The following is a 19,680-nucleotide window of genomic DNA, read 5'->3' as shown; positions in this document are numbered from 1 at the left end:
TGACAGATAAAGATATATTTCTCGACAAGGTCCAATAAGCTCTGCACTAACAACGACATTCAACTCAACAGATAAACCCAGTCTTATAGAAGAAAATAGATCCTTTCTAACAAACTGTCTCAGCTCAATGCACCACACAAGGGCATTACTTTAGTCACTGCTTTACAATGGGCCTAGTTTGCTGCCGCTGTCTGTAGGTTATTTTTTTATTTGGATGTTATGGGCTGGGTTCCGTCCCTGCACGCACACACTCCGACCGGCTGCCCGTCAAAAAAAGGGAAAAACTCCGACCGGCTTCGCTCCAAAAGAAAAGAAAAAAGAAAGAGAAAAACGCACGCCGCCCGGCTTTCATTCGCCCGCTCGTCTGCCCCTCCGACGCCGGAGCTCCGCGCTCCTGCCCGCCGGCCGCTCTCCGCCCCTCTGCAGGTCCTCCACCACCCGTCCCGTCCCTTCCTTACTCTCCTCCCTCGAGGCCCCGTCCCCGTCCCGCCTTCTCCTCCTCGGCGCCGTCGACTCCACGACCCCAGCTCGCGGCCGTCCGCGAAGGCGACGACCGGCAGCAGCGGCCCGAATCGAGGGGCGAGGGCCCTCTCAGGTGAGCTTCCCTCTCTCAAGTGTGGGGCCCCATGCCTCTGGTTAGCTCCTCGATTTGGACGATCCGGGGGTTTGATGCGGCTGCGATTTATTTGGGGATGGATCTGGGATGATGGATTTACCGTCGCTCGTGCCATGCTAGCAAATCTTATGTAGGCATTTTGGATTCATGTCAAGTGTATGCCAAGTGAATGAACATTAGCCTCATAAGTAGTATATGATTATGCTCATATTTCGTTAAAAAAATTAGATTCTGTGGGCAGTTAAAGTTTTTGGCCTTTGGAACGCACCAATGTTATTCCAAACCATAGCCCTGTTACTTGTTCCAACTTTGGTAGTTATGTAGTTTGCTTCTGTTTGTGTGGACTATAGCTACATTGGGATGTTCTGTTAGTGGATTAGTGGATGGTTTTGATGTTAATTATTTCACTTCATTGAGCAGAATGGATGTCATTTATAAAGTTAGTACAAAATTGAGTCACTTATTTTCGGACGGAGGGAGTAGCACTTTTCATTCCCCCCCTTTAGCAGTTTTCCTCTATACTCTGCTACAGTCGCTGTTTATCGATATGCTATCTAATTACTCACATATGCATGCTTCTTTGTGTTAAGAAGAATATCTTTTTGATGTATTCGTGAAATATGAAGGTGTTGAGTGGGCCAAATGGCACAGATTCCAAACCTCGATAACGCCGCGCTCAATCTTACTGCCCTGAGGTCTCTTATCCTGATCTTACTCACTTCCTGTGTCTTCCTCTAAATCTTGACTTGTGTTCTTAATCTGTTTTAACCCTGGCATCCAGGGAGCAGTCACAGAAGGAACTTCTCAGCATAATCAAGAGTGTGCGTTTCTCCTCCTGCACTCCCTGTCGCAATCTTATGTACTTTTGTTGACATTGAAGAGGTTGAATTCCTTGTGTATCAGATTAGGGGGAAGAAGTGTCTGGTCATTGATCCGAAGCTTGCGGGTACCCTCTCGCTGATCCTGCAGACCTCGGCGCTAAAGGTTCGGTGATAGACTCTGGATCTGCTGCCAATAAGCGATAAGTTTCATGTCCCCAACTAATATCTTAATACATAATTTGAACTTTGGGTATGTGCCATGGGAATATTCCTTCAAATACCTTTCGTACATAAACAAAAGAGTAAAGCCACGTTGCAGTTACTTTCTTTGTTTCAACTTGGATAGCTCAGACATGTTTTTTTACGTTGATTAGGAATATGGCACGGAGCTGCGGATCCTCTCTGCTGACCCTCTGCAGACGGAATGCCCCAAAGTGGTGTATCTTGTTCGCTCCCAGTTGAACTTCATGAAATTTGTGGCTAATCAAATTAAGAATGACGAATCCAAAGGGCTCCAGAGGGAATACCACCTCTATTTTGTACCACGCCGTATAGTTGCCTGTGAGAAGGTATTTTGGTTTCTGTATATTTTATTTCCATTAATGTACATGCATGTTCTATTGTTTTGTTTGGACTTATAATTCTAGTATGGTAGAATAATTTGTGAGACTCATGCGAAATTCGATAATTATAGCCCTCATTACAATAAGAGATGACTCAAACACAATCACCATTGTCCTGTATGGATGTCATGTGTGTACTGTGGAATTTATTTATCTCATACATTACTACTGCACAGAAAGAATGGAATTCCATCTTGTATGGGTGAAATCTGCACTAGTATATATCATAATTATAGTTATGCTTTGTTTGACTAGGTTTTAGAAGTTTGGCAAGACGGAATCAGTCCTTCAGAGTATTCCCATTTCCCGAGTGTATTCCTGTAGTTCTTAGCCCAATAGGTTTATTAGACATGATGCCAATGAATACGACCTTATGTACTAAAATGCTGACATGGCAGGTATTAACTGAACACATGTTCTTTTCATTGCTGATGATAGGCCTCAAATGTTTTTCCAATCTGAACACCATAAATCTTTGCATTATTTCTTCCCAAATACAGTTTTATCCATACCAGTGACATATACCGTAGTTACCGTAGGATGGAACTTTTGTTACAGATTATTCATATGAATATTTCTTTACAATCTGAATGAGCTTCTCAAGGATTTCAGCTTGCCTGCTGCTTCACTGTTATATAAAGCTGATGCCCTTTTACTTTAATTCGTGACCCATTGGCTGTGTTGTTTTGACAATTAAAATTGAGAAGCTTGAGCTATGCATTTACACTAAGTCATAATGCTGGCTATGATCTTCTAGCGTCTAAACTAGCGATAACATATTTCAATTTCTCTTGAACTTTGTCACCATTGTTTGGTATTTATAAAGGAGTATCGAATTTGACTAGCCAGAAGAGAATCCAGAAATGCTAACTATCTTTATGTATAATAAAATAATAAACTCTAACCTATCTTTTGTAATCTCCCCTGAATTGTCATGTATCTGCAATGCTAATGACCAAATATCTGATTATGGATGGCATAGACAATTGTAAATCATAACTCAATATAGATTTTTTCCGAGTTGTAATATCCGTTGAGGAATAAATAAATGTTTACAAATTGGCAAATACATCATGGGAAAGTAGTGGCTGCACCCACCTTCGGTGCACCCACGCATGAAAACATAGCAAAAAAATTCAAAAAATTCTGAAACTTTGTGCGAATGATCATCAACAAATGTTATGGGGGATTGCAAAGTTTGGTGGTCAAATAACATTCACGGAGCTCTCTACAAAAAAGACAAAATTACAAAATCTGCTCAAACAGTGCACTTACATTTTGACTAATTTTCAGTGAATTTGTCTTTTTTGTAGAGAGCTCCTCGAATGTTATTTGACCACCAAACTTTGCAAGCGTCCATAACATTTGTTGATAATCATTTACACAAAGTTTCAGAATTCTTTGAAATGTTTTGCTATGTTTTCTTGCATGGGTGCGCCATGGGTGCACCGAGCTGGGGTGTAGAGAAACCACTCTCATACATCATTCATAGCCCGTATGCAGTTATTATACTATGTACATACTTTCAGGTGCCAAAAAATTATACTGTCCTGTTGTTTTGATGATTGGTAGACATTTTGCTTGTTATAGTAGTAATCTTATAACTTTTTCTTCCCCTTAACTCGCGGATGCCCAAACACATGCTTAGCTATTGTTCTCAGAATTTTGTGAGCTAGGAGCCTAGGACACATGAATCCAGGAATCCACTCCATAAATTTCTCTTTGCACTAAGGCATCTTCAATTTAATTCTCTTTTTTTTTTGCTGACACAGATTCTGGAGGAAGAGAAAGTTCATCAAAAGTTGACAATCGGAGAATATCCCTTGTATCTAGTTCCTTTGGACGAGGATGTCCTTTCTTTGGAGCTTGACTATTCCTTGCAGGTACAGCTACATAATTGGTGTAGCATGTTTTTCTAACATTTTATTAGTCTCATTGGAGCATTTATGATTTTCAGGAATGCCTTATTGAAGGAGATACAAGTTCTGTCTGGCATGTTGCAAAAGCTATCCATAAGTTAGAGGTATGTATGTATGTCTTCCCTTCCTGTGTTTGGAATGTTTTGTACTTGAAATAATGATTACTCCATTTGTGATTCATTAGTTTATGGCCGAAATATTGTTATGGATAGACTAAGTTGTGATCGACCACTATACTTGACGTTTGCATATTACTTACCAACTCTGCATCTGCAATCTCACAAGTTTTTTGACACAATCTTTCGTTTACTAGAAAGCCTTTCACCCTATTTCAATGTGGGAAACTGGCTTCCATCAAATTCATAAAGTGTTGCTCTTACGCGTATAAGGTTTCTTTTCCAGTTTGCCTTCGGGGTTATCCCCAATATTAGAGCCAAGGGTGTAGCATCAACCAAAGCTGCAGAATTGCTGAACCATATGCAACTCGAAGACCCGGTCAGCATGGATAATGTAATGCCATTTGATTTCAACCTTTCATGACTCAGATCTCTAAATTCAGCTGATTGCCTAATTTTTACTTTGTGGTGCTTTTAGATGGGGATTCCAGAGATAGACACCGTTATCTTGCTAGATAGAGAGGTAATTTTCTGCTGTATACTTTGTGATCATTTCTTGCTTTTCTCAGCATATATGAACCTTTTCACTATTTTTTTAAGTGATCAAAGTTTTATATAGATTATAGTGATCTTAGGTGTGAATGTGTGATATATTTTCTTTTGATGTCTTCTGCTTTTCTGGAATTCATCTTCTTTTATTCATTCAGGTGGATATGGTGACACCAATGTGCTCTCAGCTAACGTATGAAGGTCTATTAGACGAGGTTGGCCATGAAGTTTTTGATACTGGCGTTACTTATAAGTCACAAGTGTTTGATCTATTAGCTTTCTCTGTTGAATCTTGATTGATAACATGTGAACGTATGACTCTCCGAGCTAGCATGTTCCTGGCTTTCTAGTATTGCTTTCTCCTAAGTTGGGGTTGATGCGAAACACCGCACAGTTTGTGTCCCTTGCCAGTCAAAATAAGACATTTTTATTGCCGCCTCCATCTTTGTTGTGGCTCCTCCACCAGATCATGCCTGCAGCAGTGTAGGCCTTGTAATGAATTCAGCAGTATGTATGTTGTGAACCACAGTACACAAAGGGGTAAACACCGCCGGGAGGGTGTTTGAATGGAGTCAGCCTGATTGGGGAAACGATTAGATCATAGGTGGGAGATACATTTGGGAAGGAATAGATTGATTTCTCATTGTTTGGATGGGAATCAGACCTGGCTGCTGGCTATATACTAACAAACTCAATCTCTATTTGATAACTATCTACTCTATGCATAACTGTGTGATAGCTATCTACACTAGCTGATACATACGGCTGTTGCCATCCACCCTAGTGTCGCAGCCGTCCGGCTGTAGTCCCAAGGTCCACACCTCTCTACCAATGACGTGTAGTAAATTTTAAAAACCATAGAGTTGCAGATGGAAATCACAGGATGCCACCAAAGGCCACCTAAAACTCTGGTTCTTACTTAGTAATGGTTCCTTGAGCCTTCATGTTTACTACCCTAGTTCCAAAATAGATGTCATTTTAAAATGCATGCAGTCAAACTGCTGTGAATCTGATTAGACTGGCCTTTGTTGGTGGATTTCTGTATCAAATGATTTTTGGAATAATGTGGTCAAAGGTGTATACTGAACTGTATGCCAGAAACATCTACCCTGGATGGAGGGGGTCCTACACATTGTTGTCCTAATCGAATGACTGATTTGTCATTTAATATTGGTCTATCCAGATGGCTACTGGAGTTGAGCTGCATACAAAATGTCGTATCCTGACTGAACTAACTGTGATAATATCTTGCTTTTAAGTAATGTCCACCTTGCTTTGGATTGTTGTCTTGAACAGGAGATGTGAAATGCAAGTAGATACTTCCCCAGTTTACTCTTTTACCCTCCTAGTTTGCTAGGTTATGTGCATTGCAATGGTAGCAGTGATCATACTAGTTTTAATTGTGTTAGAACAAGCAGGGTGCAATGATATTTTGGTAAATGATGAACTCGTTAATCTTAGACCAAGTGGAAATGCCTATGCAGTTGCATACTTATACTCGTCTTTGCAGCAGGGTGTTGCTTAAGATTTCAGCTCATTGGCTGGGTCGGTCTCGGTTTAATCAGTATTGTTTGCATGATTCTGGAGCAACATTAACTCAGGTGTATCCGCTGCATGAATGGCAGTGGTGTGATGTTTATTGCCTAAATCAATGCAACCAAAATGAACTGAATTCTTACCATCCTGCCACTGCATTTCCATTACGAATCTAAATTTAAAGTAGCTTTGAATGAATCGTGCGATTATGTTTTATTCGACAGATGTTGGAAATTCATAATGGATCTGTGGAAGTTGACGCCAGCATTATGGGTGCTCAACAAGATGGAAAAAAGGTCAAGGTTCCACTCAATTCAAGGTAAACTATCCTTGGTATGTACTATCTGGAAAACAAACAATGAACATTGTTATAACGATGTGGCGTGGAACAATTTTGTGTGTGCAAGAATTGTTGCTTTGCTGTTTGGAAGCTTCCTCTATGCGTGTATATTATTGCCATTGACATCCCACAATATTGGTTTTAATTTTGTAGTGCATTTCTGAAGACTCAAATTTTGCATATGTACAAATACATTTTCGAACCTTCTTAGATTGCAAGTTATGCGTGTGCAATGCTCCTATGTACATAAGCATGCATGGATTTGGAGCTATAAATTTATGTCGCTGTTCTCTTTTCAGTGATAAGTTGTACAAGGAGATTCGAGACCTCAACTTGCATGTTGTAGTTCAGGTTCACTCCACTGGCTTTACCTCTTGTATATCTTGTGTGAATGAGCTTTGCACTAATGTTGTTGTTCTGGTTGTTATGCAAGTGGCCATAAATAATATCGTGTTCTGGTCATTGCAAATTGTTTTGACTGCAGGTCGTCCGCCAAAAGGCAACGTCTATTCAGCAAGATTATGCAGAAGTAAAATCAACGAATGTAAGTGTATCAACTAAAGAGTTTTGCATCATGTTGTATTCTTAGTATGTATTATCTTTTAATATTTGTCATGAATGTCGACTAGGTCCACCCAGCAGTAGGTTAGGTCCATGTGGTCCGTGACTCTTATAAATTTAACTATGCTTAATACAATACAATGCATATAGCTGTGATAACTTCTCTTCCCCGAAAGCTAGCATGATATTAAGAGCGAAGCAACCCCTAGCCATCCACCATGCCAACCTCTTTGCGTGCGGTCTGCCACCTCCGCGTGTGCCCCCACCAGATTTGTTCATCCACGATCTGTTCCCACCTTGGTTCACTATGGGCATCTACTTTGTGTGTTTCAGTATTTGAGATTCTAAGGTGGATTACATGTCGTCGTATTTTCTATTTTCAATTCAGCTCCAGCATCATGCTTACTCCTGCTTATTGACTCATTAGATCTGGTATAGCGGTCATAGGTGTGTTAGTGTGCCTCCCTTCTTCTGGTGCCTGAAAATGCTATAGCATAGTTCAATCACCGGTGCCTGGAGTCAATTGCAGGTTTGGCCTCGAAAGTTCAAATTCGGAACAACATTGACTCATTCTCAAACTCTAGTGCCTTCAGTATGTGTCTCATGTATACGATGGTGTTAATATGTTCACTAGGATGGATAGGCTTATCTAGAATCCTTCACAATACTGTTGAATAAAAAGGTTCCAAATATGATGTTAGTGTATAAGGAGCACCATCTTCAGCTGATTTTCTTTGAGAAATTTGACTGAATCCCTGTTTGTATAAATAACCACTTCATGATTGATTTTTTTGAGATACTGGGCTGACATGGAATTGTTTTGTTATATAGGGTCATAGTTTGAGAGTTCATCTTAGTCAGTCTATATTTTTTTATCTTACCCTCTTTTTGGCAAGATCAAAGTTTGAATTCTTTGTAATAAACAATGTAGTAAGGTTGTTGGTTATATGCATCTTAGGATGCAGAGGCCAGGGGTAATAAAAGCTTCCATTTTCTAATTTTTTTTGAGAGTTAGACATCATTTTTGTTGTTGGTGTTGCATTGACAGGTTGCTGTCGCTGCAGTTATTTTGAAATATGGTTAATGATTCTGTCTGTTATCATATTCAGAACAAGAGTCCGTATCCATTTCGAACGATATGTTTTCATAGTGTAAATATGATTACATTGGCATGAATTAAACTATCTGATGTGACAGTTTTGAAGAAGAAAAAGGAGCACTAAGCATGTACATATGAAAATATTGTACCAACTTCAGAACTATCATATATTGCCCGTTTGGCAGCTCCTTAATCTTCACTCAATATTTTTTTTGATGTGGAAATTCAGAGAACACGTCTCGCGTATACTTCACATAATGTTTGGTCAAAATTTGAACTGTTCGATTTGGGTATTCGGAGGACATGTCTCACGTATACTTGATGGAATGATTTGTCAAAATTTGAATTGTTGTATTGGGAGATGTTGCTGGCTTTTGATGTTACATTTGGGGTAAGGAGTGATGAACACAAGTGTTAGGATAAAATTATAAGTTTGTCCCTTTTTATGAGAACTACATACTTTGGATATCCCACTAGGGAAATATGCTGTTTAGCATCCAAAGTATCTGCATGTGTATTCCAGTTGGTTTCTTTGTTGCTTGAATGGAAGTTATCTAAATATTTTTCATAAACAGACACAGTCGGTTTCTGAGCTGAAGGATTTTGTGAAGAGGTTACACTCGCTACCGGAGATAGCTGTGAGTTACTTAAATACCTAAGTTTGTTTACCTCTGCTTCCACTAATTATATGACACATTGTATGATTCAGAGGCATGTTAACTTGGCACAACATTTGCAATCATTTGCGGCAAAACCCGCATTTCATGCCCGAGTAGAGATTGAGCAAATAATACTGGAGGCGCAGACCTATGAAACGTGAGTTTGTTTTAGAAACTTCTCAGTTTTCTTTGAGTTACTTTCTGTGCATTTGTTATAGTTTATTCCTCCATCTTAATTCAATGCTTCTTGAGTTCTACTCCTTCCGTCCCATAATATAAGATCTTATTACATCCAATATACTCACATATTAGATGTAATAAGATCTTATATTATGGGACGGAGGGAGTATTATTTATTAACGCTTTATTTTCTTTATGCTTGCTTCTATTGAATAATCAATTTTGCACCCTGAAGTTTCGGGCTGGTCACTTTAACTCCCTTAGCTTCCTAACCATGTATTCTACCATCTAAACTTTTGGTATCAGATAAAATAACCTCTTATTGTCGGGTGTTGAGTCGATTTTGCCATGTGGCTCTGCATGGATATTTCTAGCTGCTTAGCAAGCTGTATAATGAAAAGAGGGGCGATTCTCTTACTTGCCACTGTGGAAGCTTCTATGTTCCCTATATGCGTTATGATGGCAGCATTGACTGCTCAGCTGGGTTGAAAAAGAGTAGTATTCTTGAGATGAGAGACACAAACTTTGGGGGATTGAACTGGACATTCTTATTACTTGACTAATTAAAACACAATGCCTCCCTTTTTTCGTGAAAACGCAAAGGACCCGCAAAGGACCTTTGCGTTTCTTTTCATTGAAAAGGTCGAAGTTCAGTCACAATCCTCCGAGGAGGTACGGGGTGCAAAAAGAGGAAAGAATATTAGTGAACATCCTAGGTTGAGGGCAGAACAACCCTGAGCCCTTGAGCACTAGCCTCTGGAGGGATGATGTCTCCCGCACTTGCTCCCTGCCCCCTCCCTCTAGCCTAGCCTAGCCCTCCAACCTCGCCGCCGTCGACCCCCGCCGACAGCCCTCCCCTCCTCCTCCCAGCCCCCTCCCCCGCCATGTCGCCCTTGGTGATGACTTCGTCGACTGTCGAGCGACCCCATTCGACGACTGTGTCTCTGGTGACCGTTGGCTCGATTCGGAGAGCGAGTCCTCCACGCACTCGTAGAGTGACGTCGCCCGCACCCCTCCAGCCACCCCAGCTGCTCCGGCGCCTCCCGCCTCAGGCCCCATGGCGGCACCCTCCCAGCTGCCTGTCAAGACTCGCCTGGGACCTCGTGCCGAGGTTCACCGCGTCTCTGATGGCGCCATGGTGGACGCCGACAGCTTCCAGCAGTCGCGTCGCAGGAACCGATGCTGCCGTCCACGCCAGATCGCTGCGCCCGGCCCTCCCCCGCATCGCCAGCGCAACCCCTTGCCGGAGGATGTCCTAGGGTTGCGCTTTCGTTGCCTTGACCACCGCCACCGTCTACGTGATTGCACCAACGACATCAAGTGCCAACGCTGCCTTGTCTCTGGCCATGACTCCCGCTCCTGCGATCCTTGTCGCCGGGAGGCCAACCAGGGACAGCTCCGTGCTGCTCCTGGCAGCACTAGCCCCGCTGCTCCAGAGGTCCCTCGTCGCCAGGCCGCCCCCAGCCCCCGCCTCCTCCCGCAACTCTGGTAGCGCTTGTGACCGCTGCGCGCTCCATTGAGCTAGCGCGGATCATCATGTCGTGCACCGTTGAGATGGAGGAAGCGGAGGAGGTTTTGGCTCGCGCGATGGTGGCCTCCATCACTGGCACTAGACCACGTGTCCGCCGTAGATGTCGGAGAAGTGTTGTTCAATGCCTTCGAGCTCGTCGATGGCGACTTCACCGTCCACACCCACCACCCCGAGGACTTCTTAATCCTCTTCAGCTCCCAGCTCACCAAGAACCGCCTCGACGGTGACCACTTCATTCGCAACCCACGCTTCTATCTCTTGCTTCATCCTTGGAGCAAGCTCGCCCATGCCGTCTCAAGCGAGTTCGAATACCGCGTCGAGCTCGAGCTTGCGGCATCCCCGCCGAAGCATGGCACCTTTCAACGGCCGAGCACATCCTTGGAGAGAGCCGCTGGATCGAGCGTCTCCACCCCCACTCCCGTTCCCGGGCAAACCTTGCCACCTTCCGGCTGTCGGGGCACTCGCACGACCCTGCCGTCATCTGCCGCGCCGCTACTTTAGAGATTGTCGAGCAGATCACCTCCCGCGTCGGCTCTGGCGCGCCACCGTCAGGGCGCTCACGTACCCCATCTCCATTACGCTTGTCCGCGCGAAGGTTGACACGGTTTGCCCCTTGCACCCCCTTGGCACCGACCCTGATCGCGACGGTAGCGCTAGCGCCAGCAGTGGCCTTGGCCATGGATCTGGACCTGGACGTGCGCGATGCCGTGGCAGCAAACACCGACGCATCGATGCGCAGCCACTGGACGCGCGGATGGCATGGTCATGGACGCCCTGGGCTGGTGTGCTGGAAACCGTGCTGCCGTGCAGATGGGGTGGCCGTCGCTTCCGCATGGCTTGCCCCTCGCGCCGCGGCGGTGCCACTGTCCATACCTTCCTTGAGGAAGGAGATGATACCATGGCCGGGCTAAAGCGGCCCCCGCCAATCTCGTCGTCGTGCCAGAAAAGGAAAGAGTAAAAGGAAGAAAAATCAGCCCTTGGTTGTGGACCAGGCCCCCAAAGCTGCTGGGGCAACATGCGGTGGTCGACAGGATCTGTGTCCCCATTGTTGGCGCTGGGTGGCAGTCCCACATTGGCTGCAGACCCACCCGAACCATCCGGAATTTTGAACTCGTTGTTATCTTGCACGCATGAGGACGATTCTGTTGGGTCCAGCCTTGGCTCATCTAATCATAGGGCTTGTCAGGGTCTATCCTAGGGCTTGTCAAGGTCTGGACGCTTTGAGCGAGATCCCAGATACCCAGCCTGAAGAGCCAGTATTGCCAGCCAACGGTGATCTCTTGTTGGGACAAAGCAGTTAGCACCTGGTGCGGGGTTGGGCTCTTCCACTGACCGGTCCGCGGGGTCCCCGAAGGACAGGGGTGCGTAGTACACCCTTGGCGCCAGTTCTCCGCCAACCCTGGGGACAATTCCCGAAGATGGGCCGCAGTTGTTGTCCATGGCCAGCGGGCTCGCGTTGAGATCCTACAGAGGCCCTTGTCCCAATCCATGCCGCCAAGGACTGTTGCTGGTCTGCCAGGCACGCCGAAGCCAGCGATTGACGACCACGCCTCCTTTCGGCCTGCTCTCGGCCGATACGCCTCACCGCCGCTCACAACGACGATGCAACGATCCGGAGGCCGTGCTGCTACTCCCCAATCGTGGACGCTGGGCGTGTTCCTCTCAGCCGCCACCAAGCACCTAAATGCGACCCTGCCGACCCCCGGGAAGAGGCCACATCGTCCTCTGAACCTTGCTCCTTGCCGCAGCCGCTCGGCATCTGCTGCATCGCCAATCGCAACGCCACCTACAACTGAGAGAAGAGCACATGTCCAAAGAATGTGCACGCTGGGGATTATAGGGACAAACCAGAACATCATGGCCGCAGAGGTGAGGGCCTATGATGGCATGTTTGCTGCGCCCACCCTGCTCGCGGTGCTCGCGGCCATTGCGGCCCTTGTCGACCGTGAGTCCCCGCCTGCCTGGCCTCCCCGCCAATCGTCTCGGCAAGCGTCGACGTTGCCTGCAAGACTTGGTCATGCTTCGGCAATCTTTCCCATCGATCTAGTTCCTATGGATCACGGCCTAAAGATTGCGATTTGGAATGCGCGCGGCCTTAACGCGCGGGCGCTCGCACCTAGGCCACAGGGGAGAGTGGGGAGCTGTATGAGGGACACCGCTGACCGCACCACCAGCTGTGCACAGCCGTGACCCCCATGCTGTCACCTTGGGTGGGCCAGGGGGGGGGGGGGTACAGCACACACCACCTCCGGTGGAGCCATCTGCTGCTGCTGCACCCTTGCCCAGATACGCCCGTCATTGACCACCACTAAGCATCCGGGGCAGCCCTTGGGCGACGACATGTTGGAGGGGCGCGAGAAGCTCCGTTGCTCTCGGTGGCAGCAGCGAGCGGACGAGACGAGAAAGAGGCTAGGGTCATTGGCGGAGCCATGGCTCCGCAAGCCTGGGCGGCTGCCTGGGCTCAGCTGGTGAACTCCACCGAAACAGTAGAAGAGAGCAAGGATTCAAACTTGGTGATCCCCTGTCCTTGGCGTGATAGGGTTAAACCTGTTCAGCTATGTGGTGGTGGGGAGAGGAATGGAGGCGTGAACTATCCTTTCTTGCCTTCTAAAGGTTGGAAGTTCTTCGTTGATTTTCTACATGGATTTCTCGTGCTTTCTTGGGCTCAACCTTAGCTTGTTGCTTTGCTGTGGTTCCATGTGTCTGTCGGTCTAGTAACTTAGATGACTGTATGAAACAGTAAGTTTTTTCATTTCTAATGCCAAAATAATATAGGTCCGATAGAAGATTCAATATTTGCCAGTGGCATATAGAAAGTTTCCCCCAAAATATTTTGTGCAATCCACTCCCTTGTTTTTGGCTTTTAGGATATCAAGCTGCTGTCAATTAGTTTCCTCTGATCTGTGTTGAAATATTAAACTAAGCTAACCATGCCCAGGTGTTACGAGTACATTGAGGAGATTATACAGAAGCAAGAGCCTATTGAAACTGTACTTCGCCTTCTAGTGTTATTTTCCCTTACAAATGGTGGGTTGCCGAAGAAGAATTTTGACTACTTGAGGTATTCTTATATTTCTTTATAAATCACTGTATTTCTGGGATTTCATGATACTTTGTGTTAAAACTCTGTATATTTTCACTTTACAAATTTGCAACATACAAATGTATGTTATAGTCTTGATTCATGTTTCTGCTTTTTCTAGGCGGGAAATACTGCACAGTTATGGCTTTGAGCACATGCCTTTGTTATACAATCTGGAAAAAGCTGGCCTTGTTAAAAGGCAGGTTAGTCAAAGTAGCTTCTCTCAACTTGGTTTTCTTCTTGTTTCAGATCCTTTTATCTTGTTATTTATTCCAGTTCCTCTCGCATCAGTTTCTATAATATACTATCATGTTGTGCAGGAATCGAGGACTAATTGGCCTGTTATTAGCAGAGCTCTCCAGCTTATAGTTGATATAAAGGATCCTGAAAAGTATTAACTGCATAAACTTCGGACTTACTTTGGCTTCTCTTTCAAGTTTCACTTACAAAATTTTATGCTGAATTAATCTCCACAAAAATTTCATCTTTCAGAAGGTGTAGTCTATTAATGTATTTTTTTTGTTTATTTTCAAAACTGGCTAATTATGTTCTTAAAAAGTACCCATACTGATCTGCAAATGACTTTGACTCTAACTGAAATGTTTTTGGAGTCTTGAGCTGTTGTGAGATGCAAAAGAATTTTCTCAATTTTAGTTGCTTCAATAAATAAAATTTGTATGAATGAAGAAAAATGCTAAATTCCATATTTCCAATGAAGGTTCATGCCATATGCTTTGTTGAAACTTGTTTGGTGTATTTTTTGTGTGTGTTTGAATATGTTGAAATGTTGTTCATTTTCCCTCACCATGTTATGGAAAATATTCATAACACTTCTGGGAACGTTCATTCTTCTGCCTGTTGTGCATTTGTTACTAAGTTTCCATACTTAACTGTGATCGCAAGTTATCTTGGTCATGATAACAACTATCACTAAATTGTTCCTGTTTTCAATCTCAGCCCTGATGATATAGCATACATCTTTGCTGGATATGCACCTCTTAGTATTCGCCTGGTTCAGCATGCAGTAAGGTCTGGATGGTAAGTATATCCAATCAGTTTGTTTAAAAAAAAATCATGCTAGTTAGAGTGTAGTTTGCATGAGAAAATATGTTTAGTTTCCCTAGAGATAGATCCTTTTTGGAGAAAATAAGCTAAAAAATCAAACAGAGAACCCTGGTAAACATCTCTAGTGTGCTCTGAGTTACAGAAAGTAGGCATTATTTATGAACTTTCCTTTTTCTGCATTTTTAGCTGTAACAGAACTTTATACACGGTGAGAAATAATGGTGTCCCTTCTTTGTGCCTGTGTCGTTCTCTAATGATATTCTCCACAACACGAATGAACTTCCATTTTTCTTATAAGCATACTTATTCATTCCTTATGGAATGTAGTTTTGGGGAGCTCATTAATTACTTGTTTCGTAATACATCGTAGCAAAAGAGTTGGCAGTGCCAATTTGTTTGATTCATCTGTGTATGACTTCTCCCTTATAACAAGTCGTATCGACTTTCTTATCTATGATGTTATGTTGAGCAAGTTGTTTGCTTGAAAAACCAGTATTGAAGGGTTAGAAGGTGCCACAGGTTAAGATGTTTTTTCCAATATCAATTTGTGTACCATTGTGCAGGCGATCTATTGAAGAACTGTTGAAATTATTGCCAGGTCCTCATATGGATTTGAAAAGAGTGAGCAAATATTGTCTACATTGAATTTCACTTTTGGGGATATCGAATGTTTTTTCTTAAGATATTGATCCAGTTTACTCATATAGGGTGTCTCGACCATTAGTTCATCAGAATTACTACCAGGTTCTGGGTCACAACAGAGTACCGACAGGTAAATTACCTTGATGTGAACTGTTGTTGCCACATTTTATGAATGCTAGAAACGGAAAGGGTCTGGTTACCCCAATCATGTTTGCTTCATAAACTTGCTCGAATAATAGGTGCCGGCATTGTTTGTTGATCTGATATACCAGTTCCCATGTTATTTCATGATCTTACCGAGCAAGTATTTTTCATGTGTCGAGAGTTAGACTGTCAAAATTGTGGTGTTCTCCACATGGTTTGATCCTAAGTTATATGATGTCTGCTGTATGAGCTTAGTTCGACTTTGGGCCATTAGACCTTGTGACATGTGAGGACCGAGGGTGTGTGATCATAAACTAACAGATCTTGGAGAAGAGATTATATTGTAGAGTCCAGGGGAGGATGTGAAGAGTAAAACTAGGGAGACATGAAACCAAGGTGAAAAAGACAAAGAAGATTAGTACTATTAATACCATCATTTGACATTGCATCCCCTATGACTTTTGTCCCCTGGAGAAGCCAAGAATTGCACTGTTTTGTTAATCGAAGTTGTTTGTCGCCAGAACCGTATGACTGGTTTAACTAGATGGTTTTCCCCTATTGTGCTTGATAGCAGTGTCATTGCCAAGTTTTTCTTCCCCTGGATTTGTTATAATTGTCTGTTTGTTCTAGGGTTGGTCATCGCTCCCTGGTTCTGGTTGTATTTATTGGTGGTGTAACATCTGCTGAGATTGCTGCGCTTCGATTTCTTAGTGCACAGGTACGTATGTGCAAATTGATTTCCATTTTCTTTCAGATGTGAATAGGAAATGGACTCCAAGATGCTACAAATCCGGTACATTTTGGAGTTCCAAATTTGGAAAATAAAAATGGAAAGAGTTTGTTCCAGTTCCTTTCTACTTCATCCACTGTTTTCACTATTTTTCATGTCTAGTTCTCTATTTTTCATGTCTAGTTCTCTTTCATGTTTTTTCAAAGTGATTGTTGGGAGTCTGAGTTTGACTCTGTAGATGAGGTTTTGCTTGCAGCTCGACATTACAGTATCACACTACAGTTTATTTCAGGAAAATCCTGCCATAGACTCGAGTTTCTTACTTGCCATGTCCTGTCTCTTGTCTACCGCAGGAAGGAATGGGCTATGACTTCCTGGTTGCAACAACAAAGGTTATCACTGGCAACACATTACTGAGACCAATTATAGCCAGCAGCAAAGAGGGAATGATTTAGTTGTCTTTTCTGTGCACACCCCTTTTTGATTGTACAAAGCAGCAGCGCACACCCGAGCCCAAGATGGGATTTTCCTTGGTTCAGTTCTAGGCCACTTCTATTCTGCCACCAGAAATGCTATTGCTTGCGCTCTTGCGTTCATCAGTCTTGGTTTTCTCGTCAGATAGCGCATGTACATCGATATCTCCTGTACAGACACAGCCGCGTTAGTTCCTTCCTTGCTGCTGGATGGAAGTTCAGCATTATGTTTTTTCATGTATATTCTCGAAATACACACCTTCATTTCTAACTCTGTTCTGCTTTCACCTTGTACATCACGACGGGTATGTTTAGTTCTTTTTTCTGTGCGGCAATGCCAACTCTGCAGTGCACCTGACTATGCGTCTGTTTTGGTTTGTGAGCGGCTCTGGGTTCGGCGAAGTGTCCGCTCTGTCAAATGGACCTGTAGGTGATTGGTGGTGTTCTGCTCACCAAAGCTATCTCTCTCCTCTATGCCGATTATACTTGGAAATGTAGTTGGCATAGTTTGTGAGCGGCTTGTCTGCAGTTTGCAAACTATGCCAACTATGGTGAAACATTTTGCTGCCGCTGCTGTAGCTCCCTCCCCGTCCTGCCCTTCCTCCACCTCGGTGTGGCCACGGGGTAGCAGGCGCAAACCCTAGCCTGGTTCCTGGGCTTGGTCGGCCTCACCGGTGGATGTGGCTGCGCTCTACGCCGATTCCACGACCAACGGCGCTCTCTCCTGACCCTCGCTCCTCATGCCTGCACCAATCTTCACCGCAGCTTGATGACATGGAGGTGAAGCTTAGAAGCTCGTCTGAGCCCAACCCATCTAAGGCCTCCTTTGGTTTGGAGGAATTTTATAAGAATTTCATAGGATAGGATTTCTGTAGGAAAAATTCCTTTAGTGCCTTTTGGTTTGTAGGAATAGAATCCTATTTCTATGGAGGAATTCTTCGACATCCATCCACCATTGTAGCGTCTATATCTCGCATTAAGAGAGACATGTGTTTTCTAGGAGAGGAAATGGGAGAAGTAGGGATCGATATCTCGTCTCCAGGCAGATCACGGGAGATGCTAGCCACTCTGCCCAGGTCCCTCTCATGGTAAGTTGTAGGGGCGCGTCGTACTTGAGGCTATTCGAGCCGGTTTTTTCTTCTTCCTTCTTATTTTCTTTTGTTTCTATTTTTTTCTTCTCCATTTTTTCATTCTTTCTTGCATTTTGTTTCTTTTTCTTCATTTTCATGTTTCTTTTGTTTATTTTACTTCTTTTTTTGGTTCTCTTTGTTCTTTTGGATATTATTTTACCTTTTTGTGCATGCCAACAATATTTTTCTAATACACATCTAACATTCTTTCAATACAAATTAAACATTTTTATAATACATGGTCAACATTTTTCTATACATATTTTTAACATTTTTCAAATACAAGATTAACATTTTTCTAATACATAGTCAATATTTTTCTATATATTTTAAACATTTTCTAAATGCTTGATTAATAGTTTTCAAATAAAAAGATTAAAAAAATTGAATACCTGGTCAACATTTTTTCTTTACACATTCAACATTTTCCAAGCGCTTGATTAACATTTTTCAAACACGTGTTCAACATTTTTTAAATGCTTGGCTAAATTTTTTATATACATGATAAAAAAATTCATCATTTTTTAATACATGGTCAACATTTTTTCTATACACATTTAACATTTTTCAAATGCTTGTTCAATATTTTTTCAAATGCTTGATTAACATTTTATATACATGATAAAAAAATTCATCATTTTTAAAACATGGTTAACATTTTTTCTATACACATTTAACAGTCCCCAAATGCTTGATTAACATTTTTTAAACACTTGTTCAACATTTTTTGAAAATGTTTGATTAACAATTTTATATACATGATCAAAAAAATTCATCATTTTTTAAATACTTATTCAATATTTTTAAATAGTTGTTCAACATTTTTCAAATGTGTTTTGTAGAGTGTTTTTTGTAATATATAGAATATTTTAAAGTATAAAGAAAAGTACAAAAATAAAGCAAAACACGAGAACAGAAAACTGAAAAAAAAACAAGTAAAGAAGTAGTGGCCTGCCGCGTGTGTGGGCTGGACCATCTTGCTCCCCCTTCAGCGAGTCGGAAGCTGGACTCGCTGAAGGCGAGATATAGGGGTGCCCATCCACCATGCCGCCACTGCTAGCGTAATCACGCTGCACGCGCGCATGACGCATCCATCCACCGCGCCGCTGGACGTCGTCACCCTGCCACATTATCGTCGTCCTCTTCCAGACAACGTCGTCCTCGCATTGCCATGCATCGTCGGAGAACACCTGAGTCCCGTTGACGATGTGGCGACACCGACCATGCCAAGCACTGAAGCACACACGCACACCACCGTGCGCACTCTCCGAAGCCACCTATGTCGATCTCCCATGCTGCTTGTCCTCAGGGTGTGTGTCTGCGCCAGCGACTAGGACCACCCGGGTAGTGCTTTTCCTCCTCCACAAGCTCGACCACATCCAAGAGCTTTCTCCCAAACATCCCGACGCTCCGGTGCTCCAACTCCTTGACCATGTTCCCGATGCCTCCTGGCACTGACCAGCGCCGCCGGGGCCGGCGAGCCAGCCGACCGGCCCGGGCCAAAGGGCTTCAATCCTTCTTTTGCCATTTATCTGTTGGGGAACGTTGCATGAGAAACAAAAAATTTCCTACGCTGACCAAGATTCAATCTAGGAGATGACCATCTTTGAGAGGAGAGATTGGATCTACATACCCTTGTAGATCGCTAAGCGGAAGCGTTAAGAAACGCGGTTGATGTAGTCGAACGTCTTCGCGATCCAATCACGATCCGTCCCGCGAACTCTGACCCAAGTGCCGAACGGATGACACCTCCGCGTTCAACACACGTATGGCTTGATGACACCTTCACCTCCTCGATCCAGCGAGCGATGGTGAAGTAGTAGCTCGAGTCCTCCGGCAGCACGACGGCGTGGTGGCGGTGGTG

The 19,680-nt window shown here is 43.7% G+C and overlaps 1 protein-coding gene across 1 annotated transcript; it reads left to right on the top strand.

The window, feature by feature from the left end:
* The first annotated feature begins 298 nt into the window (after positions 1-298).
* On the top strand, positions 299-17,021 carry LOC109784799 (vacuolar protein-sorting-associated protein 33 homolog). Its single transcript, XM_020343402.4, has 23 exons — positions 299-595; positions 1,243-1,311; positions 1,398-1,437; positions 1,520-1,600; positions 1,812-2,006; positions 3,833-3,943; positions 4,018-4,083; positions 4,382-4,489; positions 4,574-4,618; positions 4,803-4,859; positions 6,405-6,499; positions 6,820-6,871; positions 7,005-7,064; positions 8,756-8,818; positions 8,890-8,996; positions 13,489-13,611; positions 13,754-13,835; positions 13,953-14,023; positions 14,590-14,670; positions 15,261-15,318; positions 15,405-15,469; positions 16,114-16,201; positions 16,567-17,021. Exons 2-23 carry the CDS (start codon positions 1,259-1,261, stop codon positions 16,666-16,668), a joined length of 1,803 nt encoding a protein of 600 aa, XP_020198991.1. The 5' UTR covers positions 299-595; positions 1,243-1,258; the 3' UTR covers positions 16,669-17,021.
* Positions 17,022-19,680: the final 2,659 nt, after the last annotated feature.

The sequence above is a fragment of the Aegilops tauschii genome, chromosome 6, assembly GCF_002575655.3.
Source record: "Aegilops tauschii subsp. strangulata cultivar AL8/78 chromosome 6, Aet v6.0, whole genome shotgun sequence".
In the NCBI taxonomy this organism is placed as follows: domain Eukaryota; kingdom Viridiplantae; phylum Streptophyta; class Magnoliopsida; order Poales; family Poaceae; genus Aegilops; species Aegilops tauschii.
This window is presented reverse-complemented; position numbering and strand designations above follow the sequence as displayed.

Excerpts from the sequence above, each read along its gene's own strand:
- LOC109784799 (XM_020343402.4), top strand. The coding sequence starts at position 1,259 with ATGGCACAGATTCCAAACCTCGATAACGCCGCGCTCAATCTTACTGCC. Across the intron at positions 1,312-1,397 it reads CTCAATCTTACTGCCCTGAG|GGAGCAGTCACAGAAGGAAC; the intron begins GTCTCTTATCCT and ends CCTGGCATCCAG. Across the intron at positions 15,319-15,404 it reads CTCATATGGATTTGAAAAGA|GGTGTCTCGACCATTAGTTC; the intron begins GTGAGCAAATAT and ends TTACTCATATAG.